The sequence below is a fragment of the Myripristis murdjan genome, chromosome 16 (assembly GCF_902150065.1).
Source record: "Myripristis murdjan chromosome 16, fMyrMur1.1, whole genome shotgun sequence".
NCBI classification, from domain to species: domain Eukaryota; kingdom Metazoa; phylum Chordata; class Actinopteri; order Holocentriformes; family Holocentridae; genus Myripristis; species Myripristis murdjan.
Window position 1 is genome coordinate 25,197,673 of NC_043995.1, and position 14,009 is coordinate 25,211,681.

General features: G+C 44.4%; 1 protein-coding gene across 1 annotated transcript in view; it reads right to left on the reverse strand.

The window, feature by feature from the left end:
• Positions 1-14,009, reverse strand: part of iglon5 (IgLON family member 5) — a 94,192-nt gene that overhangs the window by 6,348 nt on the left and 73,835 nt on the right. The window contains exons 2-4 of the mRNA XM_030072446.1: positions 8,815-8,893; positions 6,401-6,633; positions 3,742-3,861 (exon numbers count right to left, since the gene is read on the reverse strand). Of these exons, the coding sequence (XP_029928306.1) occupies positions 3,742-3,861; positions 6,401-6,633; positions 8,815-8,893 (432 nt within the window). The remainder of the gene's footprint in view (positions 1-3,741; positions 3,862-6,400; positions 6,634-8,814; positions 8,894-14,009) is intronic.

Sequence of the window (14,009 nt, forward strand, 5' to 3'; positions counted from 1 at the left end):
GGACAAAGAAAAAAAAAATGAGAGAAACTGAGGGTGGGAGAGTGCATTACACACACAGCAAGAGTGGTAATTTCTGAGGGGAAGAGATACTGCTTGAGAGAGGGACTAAGTGAAAGAGAGAGAAAGATAAAAAGATATATATTTATAGAGAGAAAGAGATAGACAGACAGAGGGAGAGCAAGAAGGATGGAGTTTGTGCGGAGCAGCGAGTGGCTTTTTCATGCACTTTTCATCCCCAGCAACTGTGTGTGATATAACATGGCAGTGCAAAGCAGCCTTCTCCCTCGGTGTCTTTTTTTTTTCCCCTCTTTTTCCCTGCGTCTTTGGACCTGCATCGCTCGCCCCTCTTCACTTTGGTGGGAGATCATATCTGACTCCAGCCAGCCCCTGGCATTCCTACAATGGTCTGTAAAATACAGCTCCATCAACCACTTACAGCTTTTGAAGGAGCCTGACTCCTGACCACAAGAGATAGTCGGATTGCACCTGAGAAGAAAGGGAGGTGTGTGAATGAAAGGGGGACAAAAGCATAAAGGGGTCCAGCCTGCCTTGTGGTGTATTTCCCCTACAGCACTTTAAGTCTGCCTCGATCATCAAGGCACTTAATTTTTCTGCTGTAATTTCTCACTGTAAAGGCAGAGGTGTCTGATGTCTGGCTGCAGAGGACGAACAGAGGATTATGCGCTGTTTGGAGGAGTTACGGACAAAATGTGCCCAAGTTGAGCGAAGTACTGTTGTGTATGTGGCACATCCCGCTGTCGGCATGCACATTCATCTCGGCGTGTGCAAAGCCGTATCCATTCACGCGAGGTCCGCGTGTCTGTGGGTGTTTTAATGGATGGGGCATCGGACAATAAGAGCCTGATGCGTGGGTGTGTCGGAGGGAATGAGACAGAGAGCCTGTATGTCTCCGAGAGGGTCAGCTGATGGATGCTGGCGAGAGAGAGAATGGGTGCGGCAGATTGTATCTTGTGATTCGGCGAGATGAAGAGGGTGGTGAGTGCTGAGCGGCGTCACTATGACTCTCTATGAGCGAGACCTCTGGTAGCTGTCGAGGAGCTGCAGGAAGACTGAAGAGTCCTGGAGGGGCTGGCTGACTTTAAGCAGGTCTGAGTCTCACCTATCAGAAGGTGTAAGCACCACCCCCTCCTCCAAACACACTCACACACACACACACAAACCTTGCTATCTCTGCCCATGCCCCCCTCCCACTGCTTCTCTATGCAGTGTCTGAGTAATGGGGACAGATGGCTGGCAGCTTCTTGCTGTTTCTTTGGGCTCCTCAACCCCCCCTCCTTTTCCACCGCCCCTGGTCCCCTGCAACTGATGACTTGGTTGCAGAGACTCCCACAGAATAGCAATGCGGCCCCTATCTCTCTCTGCAAACTGAAGGGTTATGGGGAAAGAGAGAAGGAGTGAGGAGGGGGGGGGGGGCAGTTAGAGAGGGAGGATTAGTGCTGACAGAGGAGAAATGCTGTAGGCTTGCAAGCGAGGACGACTGCAAAAGTTGTGAGTTGTGATGTACGTTAATGTGCGTGTGCATGTCTGCATGTAAGAGCGCAAGTGTGTGCCCAGGCATGCATGCACTTTTTCATTTCTTTTTGTCTTGCTTGCTTTTTCTCTCTTGTGCGAATGTGCTTTCTGCTTTCTCCTTCACCCTTCTTCTATGTTTGTGTGTTCTCCCTGCACAGGGTGTTGCCCTGCCTTCTGCCCAGTGCAGGCTGGGCTCCCTCCACAACCCTGACTATGAATAAGGCGGTATCAAAAATAAATGGATGGATGGATATTTCTGCGTTTGTGTGTGTTTACTTCTAGTTTCTTTTTTGTCTGTTTTTGTATTTTTGGCTGTGCGCTTTCCAATTCATTATTTTTTTTCCTCATATGTTTCTGCATTTGTGAGTGTGTGACCACTCTTGGTCATGTCCCTGCCTTTGGTGCTGTATGAGGCAGGTTGCCCGACAGAATCCATACAGACAAGGACATAGCAAGCACAGCAAGCTCACCTAGGGACATGCAGGCCATAAAGAGGAGCAGGGCGTTTAGCTGGCCTCAAGCTGTGGTTAGCCACAGCAGTACAGTAGGCTGTACGTTTATTAGTCTTGCAGTATAATTACATTGTGCTCAGTAGTTGTTCACGCTGACCTATTTATTATCACTTGTTTTTTTTATGCATTTGCTCTGTGCTATTGCTTCTGAAGCCAAGAGCAATTCAACCAATACCATTTAGCAATAAAGCGCACTCTGGCTTTAACAATGACTTTGACAACACCGAAACAGTGCCAAGCTTACACAGTGAGTCTTTTATTTGATATTTAAAGCAACGAATGGGCAAAGTCTGCAAAGTAATGTTCCTCCTCCTGCTCCTGCTGTCTAGATGGTAACCCTAGATTTGCAAAACTCTTGCAAAACTAAGTTCAAACTGTCGTGAGAGCAGTTAATATTAAGATTAGGGTTGAGGTTAAGGTTTGGGCAGAGTCAAGCACCACTGCGCTGAATCAAGTGCGGCTGTGCGAGCATGTGAGAGAGTTTTGCAAATCCAGGGTTACCATCCAGACACGACCCTCCTGGTCTTCATCTCTTTGCTATCCAGAACTTTTAAAATATGGAGCACATAAATGATCATATTAGAGTGTATTTTGCTATTCCTTTGCACACTCCTCTAAAACACACACACACACGTGCACACAGATGAATATCGCAGCAGTGATGGACGATTTAGCAATAATGGAGACTTCAACTTGTGTTCTGCAGTTACAGTTCCACTGTGCAACATCCCATCATGATACCCAATATAAACAATATGCCAATCTGCCTCCAGTAACATCTCACACATCTTATCTGTACTGATATGTCAGTGGATAACTACTGCAGCGGGCAACATTTTGGATGAAAATTACAACAAAACTGAACATGAAAGATTCTCATCACACGATGTATTAGAAAACAAGAGACGTCCAGCGGTGACAAGCCTTCTTGGCTGCCGCAGTGGCAACGTGAATAATTAGTAAGCTACGCCTTATGTTGATCATAGCATAGTAATATATTCATTACACAGCAATTTACATGACAAGCTAATACCAGGATACCCTGTCATTTTGACACAGTGGCACAGTTACATTTCAAATGAACCCCAACACTGAGGCCTAACCGCGTAAGCCACTGAACGGTTACATGACTGACTTTGGACACCAGCAGTGACAAACACGGCAACAGAGAGGGAATAAATGCCGCGTGTGGCAATCAAATGAATCTGACTCAATTTATCAAGCCTTCTAGCACGGCCACCCTGAACTAGTTTTGATTCGACACGACGATGATGGAAGCTAAAAATAACGGATCTAATGACAAACATGGCTGTTAGCGTCAGTTGGCATCGTGACGCGGGCTGACAGGGAGGATGAAGACAGATGCTGATGATTACGGCTGGCGCAGTGGGGATAATTACGTATAATGTGTGGGTATTTGGGACAAAACACTGGGACATAAGGAAAATATGGGAGTATGAATCTAAGATAGGGACAGACTAAACAGCTGGGTTTAAGGATGATGGCACAGGAATGGGGGATAAAGACGTGGACAGGAGCAGAATGCTGATAAGCCTTTTGGCAGGAGGGGGAAAAAATGAGACGGCTGAGAGACGGGACAGGGTCAGAGATGTATGTGAAGGAAGATAAAGACAGGAAAGCTGTGAACAAGGGCTCCCTGGATTTGAAGACAAGCAAGCAAGAAAGGGTAGCTTACATTTCTGGTCTTTCCAGGTGACGGTAGGTTCGGGCCGGCCCACTGCCAGACAAAAGAGGTTCACGTTCTCCCCCTCATTCACCGACACGTCTTTGGAGATGTTGACGATTCTGGCCGGCACTGGAATACAAGATCACACCATTAGACTCTGACCTTACAAACCCCTTTTATTTCATGAATAATTGATAAAGTATAGCCTTGCAGCCTATTAAACAGTTTAAGGCATGATGCAAATCCCTGCGCCTCAGACAGACAAACAGGCAGTCTGCTGATTAATGATCTGTGCCTTAACGCCAGCTGAACTGCGAGACAGTACGTCTGAGCGTCGACTAAAATGCACTACGCCTTCAAATCCGCCCCCACCCGCCCCACCCCGACATCGAATATTATTTCAGCTTTAAAGAAAAGAGGGGAATTTTTAGTGCAAGTCACAGAAGTCTCTATTGCTGCTTTTAAGTGAATGACCACCATCGAATAGTGTTTTGTTCCGAACTCCCATATTGGTGTCGAGGCAGTATGTAGTTAGTTTGATAACAAGATGGCCCTTGAATTTAAATGGCCCATTATCATTGTTTTTAATGAGCTTGGCCATGAGATTGCTTTTTTGCACGGCATCTACTGACGATCCCATTTTTCACTATCTTGCCGGAGCGGAATACTTGCAGCGATAAAGCACAGATTGGAGTGGCGGCAGAGGCTGCTCCTGCTTGATGCACTGACTTGGGGGTGTAATTATTTTGTGTGATATCACGCTAGGACTGAAATTGGGGGCGACTTGGAATCAAGTAGGCTATATATGGTCATCTGTGCCAAGCCTTGGCCCCTGCAGACAGGGGCTTTTGTTTGGCTGCGGTGCAATGTGAAAAATCTGTTCGTGAGAGGCTGAACTCCACACCCTCTCTGCCACCTGTGAGCTGCGAGCCAGGCCCGCTTTGCCTTCATTCCAGCAGCATGTAGCTGATTATCCTCTTAATATTTTTCCATTTTCATTCTGCTAGCGTTGTATTACTACACTATACATGTTGTCCACAATATACATAACAACTGGCATATGCAAGGGGAAAAGGTCTGCAATCCATCAGGCAAGCAGTCGGGCGCCAATACATCATGTCACTCAGGATCAGTCAAACTCTCATTCACTTCGCTGCTGCCTTGATGACTGGGCCCCAGTCCTGGTCCTGCACTGTCAGTTGTTTAGTCAGGCAGTTGGACAGTCCCCTGTGTCCCCAACACACCCTTATGCACACACACACACACAAGCACACATACACCACCGCCTCCATCTGACCTGCCTCACCCCACTCCCTGCCTATAAAGAACAGTCAGGCTAATAGACCTCGTAGAGATAATAAATGGGCTTGGACTCAGATTTCTTATGGCACCAGGGAATGCAAATGAGTTCCCGGTTATCCATCATCTGCACTCGGCTAGCTGTGCTGCAGCCGTATCTGCATCAGACAACTGAGCCATCGAATAGAACTGAATGCATGTAACCTTATCGGGCCTGTGTTTGCTTTTAATATGATCGCCCACTGTAAATAACAGAACATCATAAAAACGTAACATTAATGACACGGGCGCATCATGAAAATCGATAGATACCAAGCCAATGCTGCAATTTTGAAGACAATATCAATACTAGCTTTTTTAGCATTGATAGTATCAGAACAACTTGGAGAGCTCACTTTGTAACTCATTGTTCTTATCCTGATATAGGCTTTTATTTTTGTACTTGTTGTTACAGCAGGATATTTCAAACAGTTCCTCTATCCTGGAATAGGATTTAGTTGGGCTGCTTTGGTTTCTATTTGAAGGCTACACATCAGTGTTGGACTTATAACTCAGTACTTTTATTCTAATATCGCTGATATGTTTAAATACTTGAAACGAATAAAATTCAAGTCTTTAAATGAAGGAGTGTGTCCAAAATGGGTTTTCTGTTTTTGCAGTGGCATCAATTCAGGTATCGAAAGGTGTGGAATTTCACTGATATTGCTATCAATAACCAAAACTCTGATGCCACGACATCCCTTATCTATCATGAAGATTAAAACTTGATAAAAACAGAGAATTAACATCCAAACTCATAATTGCTTCCTTTGTATCAAACTGCAATTCTACACAAAAGACAGTATTGCATGACATGGCACATACATCTTTGGACAATTTTACCTAAAGCACCTATAGAACCATGACTGCATACAACTGGGAGTTGAACCGTCCACCCTGGCCTGTTAGGGACTGAGCTTCGGGCTGGGTGATATGGCTGAAATCAATATCAAAACACTCCTAATGGATTTTTCCAGTATAGATATATTATCAAAATATTACTCATCTATGCAACATTGCATGTTCAGTAATTATTTTAATATTCATCCCACTGAACTGGCTGATAATGTTATGTGTGATGTCAAATAAAACACTCAAAATTTCCCTGTTTCACACCTTCGAGTTTTTAAACCGTTCAAACAGCAGCATCGTGTATTGCGTTATCCCAAAATCACCACATTATCACAATACAATTCTAACTGACGGACAATAGATGATCACATTGAATTATTGCCCACTCCTAATTGAGCTGTGCAGAATCAATATTGGATGCGTTGAACACATTTGAGTCAATTTTCCAGGGACTGCCGCTCCCAACTTGGAGGCTCACCTTGGACGATGAGGTAGACATGGGTGATGCGGGGCTTGTTATAAGCCTGGAAGGTGCAGGTGTAGGGCCCCTCGTCGGTCACTTGCACCTTGCTGATATGGATGGAGAAGTCGCTGTTGTTACTATTGACCAGCGTCACGCGCTTGTCCAGCGACCACTTATCTGTGCCTGTGAAGAGGATGTTGGAGCGATTCAGCCAGGCCTTGTGAGTCACCTCCTCGTCGATCCTACATCTGTGAGAAGAGAGGACGAGGAAAAACAAGTGAGCGGCCCCGTTTGCCAGTTCTAATTTTGATGAGGCTGATGCCGAAGGTGTCAACGCTGAGAGCTGTTTTATTACGTAACGGGCCTGGGCCAGTCGTGCTTGCAAATACTTTCCACGATTTTGTTTTAGCCCACACTGAAGGGGTTGGATTTGCAATTTTGGATTTGGAGTTTTAGGCAAACATTTCTGTGCTTTCTGAATTTAACAACTTACATGACACATTTGAATGGGCCTAAAGATTATCCGCAAATACACTGATCCGGCCTTGTTATTTGCATGTCATACTCCGCTGCATGCCTGGCCTAGAATTTTACATAAGTGGTTCAAAATGGGTCAAATGATAAAACATTTGGGCAGAGCAGTGATCCAACTCTGGGAGAAAGTATTCTAATAAATAATAAAGAAAGCTATAACATGCCTCAAAGCAGCAACAGTGGACCCAAGATGTGACTTCACTTCTCCACTCGGCCACTAGATGTCCTTACCCAGCTTCAACTGGATAAGTGGACATGCCGGTGTAGTGCTCATGTTTAATTGATATGACCTGGATAAATATCACTGTTGAGGTAGATCTTAGATCGCCTGCCAAGCCAGTGCCAGTGACACCACATTTACTTTTATCTGCCTTTACACAGAGCAGGTGAGCCTGGAAAGTCTTTACAAATGGGCTACAAGATACTCTGATGACGCTTGAGTTGACTCACGACCTACAGGCATCACCGGTATTACCACAGGTCACAAAACATGCTTTTAATTAACAGCAAATGTGTGGCTGGCAGGTTGAAATGAAGATTAAATATATTAGTAAATCCTACCCTAATAAATCATTATCCATGTACAATTGCTTTATCAATCTGCTTTTTTAAACTAATTACTTGTATTTTGATGATATTGCCACAGTGCTGTAGGCCCGGAGGAAAAAGAGCACCACAATAGCATCAACTGTGCCATTTCTTAATGAGTCAAATGCAGGAGAACAGCGTCGTCTCAAGAATAACACAAGTATAACTGACTGGAAATGAAAAGTGGATTTTTTTTTGTTTTGCAAAGCAGTTAAGTCTTTTGTTAATCTGCTCTTAGCTGCAGTGTGTGCTTGCTTGTCCACTGCAGACTGAACTAACACTCACTATTGACTGTAATGTAGCCTCACAGTATATGCCATCACTAATAATCATTAATGGGCCTATAAAGGCAGCTCTGTGCGGTGAAGTCAGTCAGTGAGAAAGTAATCGATGGAGTAAATAAATAAATATGAAGTCTAAAGAACTAAAAGTGAATATTGCTCAGTTTTGGTGTGTTTTTTTTTCTACAGCTGAATTTAAATTGGTAAAGACTCATCACTCCAGATGAGTTTGTCCCACTCTGTGACCTGTGATGTAACACCAACAGACAGCTTGACTGATGATGAACCTCAGTGCACTTCTCCACAAAGTCAATGGAACAGCTCCAGGCTACACGTCGAGGTGACCTCATAGATTAGCATGTCGGTTCTTTGGTTTTTAATTTTGGCAGAGACTTGTTGATATAAACAAATATTGACTGAAGTGTTCCCTGGCTTAGAAAATCACGTATTTGATTTCCTACACTGAGTGGAAGGCTCATTCTCCGTCAGAAATCAAGAAAACGGGACTGAAGGAGGAATTTGTTCAGGGATTTGGAGATGTGTAGACTAAAAGTGATGAAAGCTATGTTGACTTAGACATTTTTTTGAGGTGCTCGGCGCACTGGCAAGCCGGGTCAGATCTGTGCAAGGTAAAAGAGAAAGTTGGCTGTTTTCCTGCTTGGTTAGGAGCCGGAACAAGCTGTGATTTCTATTTTATCACTCACAGTAAGGCAGCTGTGTCTGAATGCCAACTAGGTGCACTCAGCGAGCCGGCTTGCATATCATTAATGTTACATCCAAGTGAAATAACAGGTCACATTAGACTGTCTGAATGACTCCAGTGACATCTAACAGGCATCATTCAATTAGCTATAGACGACACTGTGCTCACAAAATATTACACTTGGGCGGGGGAGGTTGGAGGGGGTTACCTAATTGAAGTTATATGTGACAGAGAATTGGCAATTAAACTGGCATGACAGGTGGGGAAAAAACAAACAAGTTTTTCATGTAATTAGCAGGTGCAGGTGTAGGATCAAGAGTTACCTCAAAATGACGCTGTCTCCTTCCAACACTGTAATGTTGTCAGGCAGGTGTCCGAATTCTGCTCCATGCACACTGGACCCTGCCAAGGAAAACGAGAAACGGGACGGGTGAGCAAAATGCATCCAACAGCGACAGACGCTCTGTTGGCCTTATCAATCCCCAGTCGGGTGCTCGATGGGTGACTAGCTCAGGTTGGCTGGGATGTGCTCCACAGCCTGCTGACTTATTTCTGAAGGGAAAGTAATAAATATACAAAACAAAAGAGTCGCAACGTCTGCACTGACCCCCGTATTTGAATAATGATTTGGTTTTGCCCTGCATTCTGGTGGGATGTGCGTTCATTGAACAGCGCCGATAATGAGCCAAGGGAAGAGGATTCACGCGGAGCCGCCGAAGCGTGAAATGAAGGGACAGCAATGGTAACAGAAGGGATGCTCATCATGCCTACCAATACACATACACACATACATACATACACACACACACACACACGCACATGCATGCAAGTACATGCAGACAAAAGCACAAACATTGTATATTCATATTGTACATAATAACAGCAACACATTAGTCAAAGATGAAATACAGACTTGGCATGTGTGAGATGGGTTGCACACACATTCAGGTGAGGAAACAAAAACAAACAAAATGAGTCACAGCCTGAGCATTTCCAAGATGGCTTCGCATAAGAATCTATTATGATCTGGGTGTCTGTTTGCTTGTGTGAATATTTGATGGTTACATGCTGTTTTCCTAATGATATGTAAATCTTTCAGCAGGTGTTTTTTTTTATACCTTTGCATGAAGCTTACCTATCTGTGTCATGTATTTTAATGATATCTCTAGCAGTGTACTTTCACATTTTCACACTTTTGCATGAGAGAGACTAGCCGATCTGTGTCTTGCTCTTTCATACTGACCTGCCAAGGGACTACAGATGAAAATAAGCCTTAAGGCTGAATATGGCATATTTACATTGATCTAAAATGTTAATGAATACGCACCGTGTCTCTAATCAACCAATGAATCTAATTGCAGAGGCTGTAATCCAGAGTTTGAAGTGATTTTTGTAAAGTTTCTTGGACTCCACACACACACAAAGATAACCAAAGACCTCGCTCTGTTTGCAGTGATATTGCCTACTGAGACAGGCTGGTCCCCTGTAAGACACCTGGCTCATTCCATATAAACTCTTCCAAATCACAGCATGGCACCAGATACCTCCGCTTGTGTCTTCCCTGCATCTCTGACAATCTCTTTCTCCCTCTGTCTGTAAGATGACCTCAATATCTCAGCAGGCTTTTTTCTGTGGTCTAGCCTTGAGGTTTAATAAATGGTGACTTTATGAGATGAAACCGGTGCAGTCGGGAGCTAAGAGGCACCTCAAGGTTTGTTAAAAAGGGGCGCAGAGTCAAAGACACCCTAAGCATGTCGAATGGAAATCCGGTAAAAGTTGAGACATGAAATGATAGCACAGCGGCAGCACTCCGTGGGCAGGAAATATAGGTTTTAAATTAATGGAGGGTCTGGGTGGAATCACGGTTTGATTACAAAGAATAATGAGAGAGGCTTCGAAATTATAATGCATGTCATGGATTGCTAATCAAAAGGTTTTCAAACTGCATGGCAAAAACTCCAAATGACTGCCAACTCCACTACTAAATTATAATTTGTCATCACTTAAATAAAGACTGGATTCAACTAATTAGGCCTGTTTTTCCCTTTTGGTGTGTTTATATGTATACACGCCCATGACTGCGCTTTTGTTTATGTGCGAGTATATTAGTGGTTGTGTATTTGTGCGGCTGCGCGTGCGCGTTTTATGTGCGCGCACGCGAGCGTGTTGCTCACGGGCGCACACGTGACGCGCAGCATAACACTAATATGTTAATACAGTATATCTGGGTGTTTGTTGCTCACGGGCGCGAATGTGTACGTGTTTGTTCACTGACACGCCGGTCTAGAGCAAGTACAGGGGAGGCCACAGTGAGAACTAATGGCGCCTCGAAGGAAAAGTGTCCCTGAAAATCTCCAGCTAAAAGCTTTAATCGCATTAGTGTGTGTGCTGCTACTGCTGCTGCTGCTGCTTGCTGTTGTGCTATCTAGGCCGGCCAAGGATCCCACAACCGGCTCCATCCACTTAACTGTTTCTCTCTCAAAGCCTTGGGGGGGAGGGGCAGAATACACAGCCCATTGTGTCCAATGTATGGAAAATGTCACCAGCTCTCTATTATCTATGGTCATTTCTGCAGTAAAGCTATGCATTGTGTCGCCGGGCCCATGCATCCTGTCTTAGGCTCAGACAGTCCTCAGCTCAAGTCCTCAGCTGTTCCCTTTCAAGTAGACTGTACTCCACACACTCGACTTTATTTAGGTTAATTCAATTCAGTTCCAGGGCTTGGGGCTTGGAGGAGGGTGTGACATGCTGTCATAAATACACAGTCCCCCACAAACACAATTACACACACACATACTGTAGTGAAAGACACTCGCCATCAAATAACGTAACCACGGGGACACACACCTACGCACGCACACACATTTTGATTGAATGAATGATGTATGCATACGCTGAATGCTCCAAACAACACGCCGAAGGTTACAAACCAGCGGGGAGCAATTCCCTATTCCCTACTCAATTCCCATTTTCACAGCTCAATTGGCACCTTGCATTCTAAAACCTGTATCACCCTGCCTCCGCTCCCTGGCGCCGCACAATGTGATAACCAGGTCAACACATTCAGTCCACACTTATTGTCACACACTGAATCACAAACGGATTTGCACACGCGCACCTACACACACGCACGTATGTCCAGGCACAAAAATACTCATCAATGAACCAAGCGAAGAGGGAGGAAGGTTTGTGTGATCACAGCCGTGAACACGTGCTCAAACACACAGCACATGCTCACCTGTCCCAGACTTATAGTACTCAAGTCAGACCCTTTTTTTCATGACTTGTGACTCAACTTGAACACTGATGACTCGAACTCCGACCTGTGCAATAACTGACTTTGGATGCAGAAGCCATAGTTGAGTACTCAAATTTTTTCTTTTCTTTTCATTCTTCTTTTTTTCTTGGTCTTTTCTTGGTGTAGTGACTTACTTTAGTTCTTAAATGAGGTAACAGAAATGACTTCATGGCTCTCACAATTTTATACTGTAAGCTGCATTACAAGTGTATGTACAACTTCCTCCCACCTGCTCACCGTGCGCGGCATGCAAAGAGGCCCAAGGAAACTCCCGGAGTGGTGCGCTTTGCCTCCGCAGACTTCACCATGAATTCAACTAAGAGCTCAGATAGAAGCTCAATATGCATGTGAGCATCCGAAGAAAAGACGGGGGATGTCAAATTTTAATAGACATCTGTCAAGGTTGCATCCGGAAAAGTAAGTGAGCTAATGTGAAAAGTAAGGTAGCATTAGCTGTGTTCTCATCAGCAGTTATGTTAACATTAGGTAAAGTTGTCACAAAATGGACCGCCTGACCTGAATGACTGACTCACTGAATGTTTAAAAATCTGCCATCGAGAGATGAAACGTAACCTCCGAGCTTAGCACATCACCACAGACGTTAACGTCAGCTAACATCAAACAGAGCCCAGCTTGAAAATCAACTCAGACACAGACACAGGTGGGGGCGCCCCGGTAGCTCACCTGGTGGTGCGCGTGCCACTTGTTAAGGCTGAGTCCTGATGGCAGCGTCCTGGGTTCGAATGCGACCTCAGGCCAGTTGCTGCATGCCATCCCCTCTCTCTCCCCTGCCTTCCCTGCCTCTCTCTACTGTGACTGTCAAATAAAGCAGAAATGCCAAAAAATAATCTTTAATAATGAAGACATGGACAGGTGACTTGGGCTTCGGCACAGGTAATGAGGACTCAACTCGGACTCAACAATGGTGACTCTGACTTGAACAGACCTGGACTCAACACTGACTTGTCCAAAAGGGAAAAAAAAAAAAAAGTGACTTCATCTGCATACATCTGGAAATATAATGTATGAATATATAACCTGACCTAGAAAAACCCTAATGTCCTATATATTCCATCTATAGTCATAAATAAACAAAGCATATATACACTCCTGTCTGGATTTGGTGATATATGTGTAGCTCATATATGTTCAACACATGTGTGACTTATACATGAAAACAATGAGGGCATATGTATTTAGAACATATGTTGGACAATAAACTAATTTGTAATAAATTCATATATGGGTGTTTAATATGCCATATGTGGATATCTGCATATGCACATATATTGTGGTTCTCTATAGGGTGTGTGTGCATACACACACATACACACACACACATTTGGCATCCACTACCCTCTTACTCATTCATGCATACACACAGCATTGTATAACCCTCTGCACCTCTGTCAGTCACTCTGAATGCTCAGTGCATAATGGGTGCTGCTTTGACCCCGGCACAGGTGAAGGTGATCACCCAAGAGATAAAGGGCAAACATCTGAATCTGCAGCAACTGACTTAGACAGCTAAGATGTGCCGAGTCAGGGTCCGTGTCACTTGAATCCCGCACGCAGAATCTCGGGGGGGAAGTGACAGCAATATTTTTCATTTTCTCTCACCATTCAATATGATACAACTTTATTTGTCCCGTCGGGGTAGTTTGTTTCCAGGCAAATCAATGCTGCTCACCAAACACAAAGAACATGATCGTCCACATTTCTTTCGCTTCTTCCCTTACAGTGTGGTAGTTTTGGGTTTATTGATCCTCGGAAAATATGGGAAATTCTGCTTCTGCCTGCAGCCAGACAGGTCAGAGTGCAGCGTTGCTTGCAGAAGACCACCTCAGGCAGAGAGGGGGATTCAGTGCCTTGATCAAGGACACTTCAGCAGAGTGAATGCCTGCTGGTTCAAGTTCAAGTTCAAGTGTAAGTTTATTTAGAGCCCTTAATCACGGGTACCGTCTCAAAGGGCTTAACAAGCCCACTTTATAGTAAACAAAACAACACCCCCTGACCTGAACCCTCATGGCAAGCAAGAAAAGATCTTGCACAAAATCCCACATGCCAATAGGAGAGAGAAAGAGGCTTATCAGTTAAGTTCAACCAAAATACAAATAAAGATATACACCCTCCTCCCCCTGCCCCCAGTGCAGCCTGTCTGTCCAGATCTGTCTGTGTGTTTTGGTGAGTTTTCCAGTCTGATCTGTCCTGTCTCCCTTC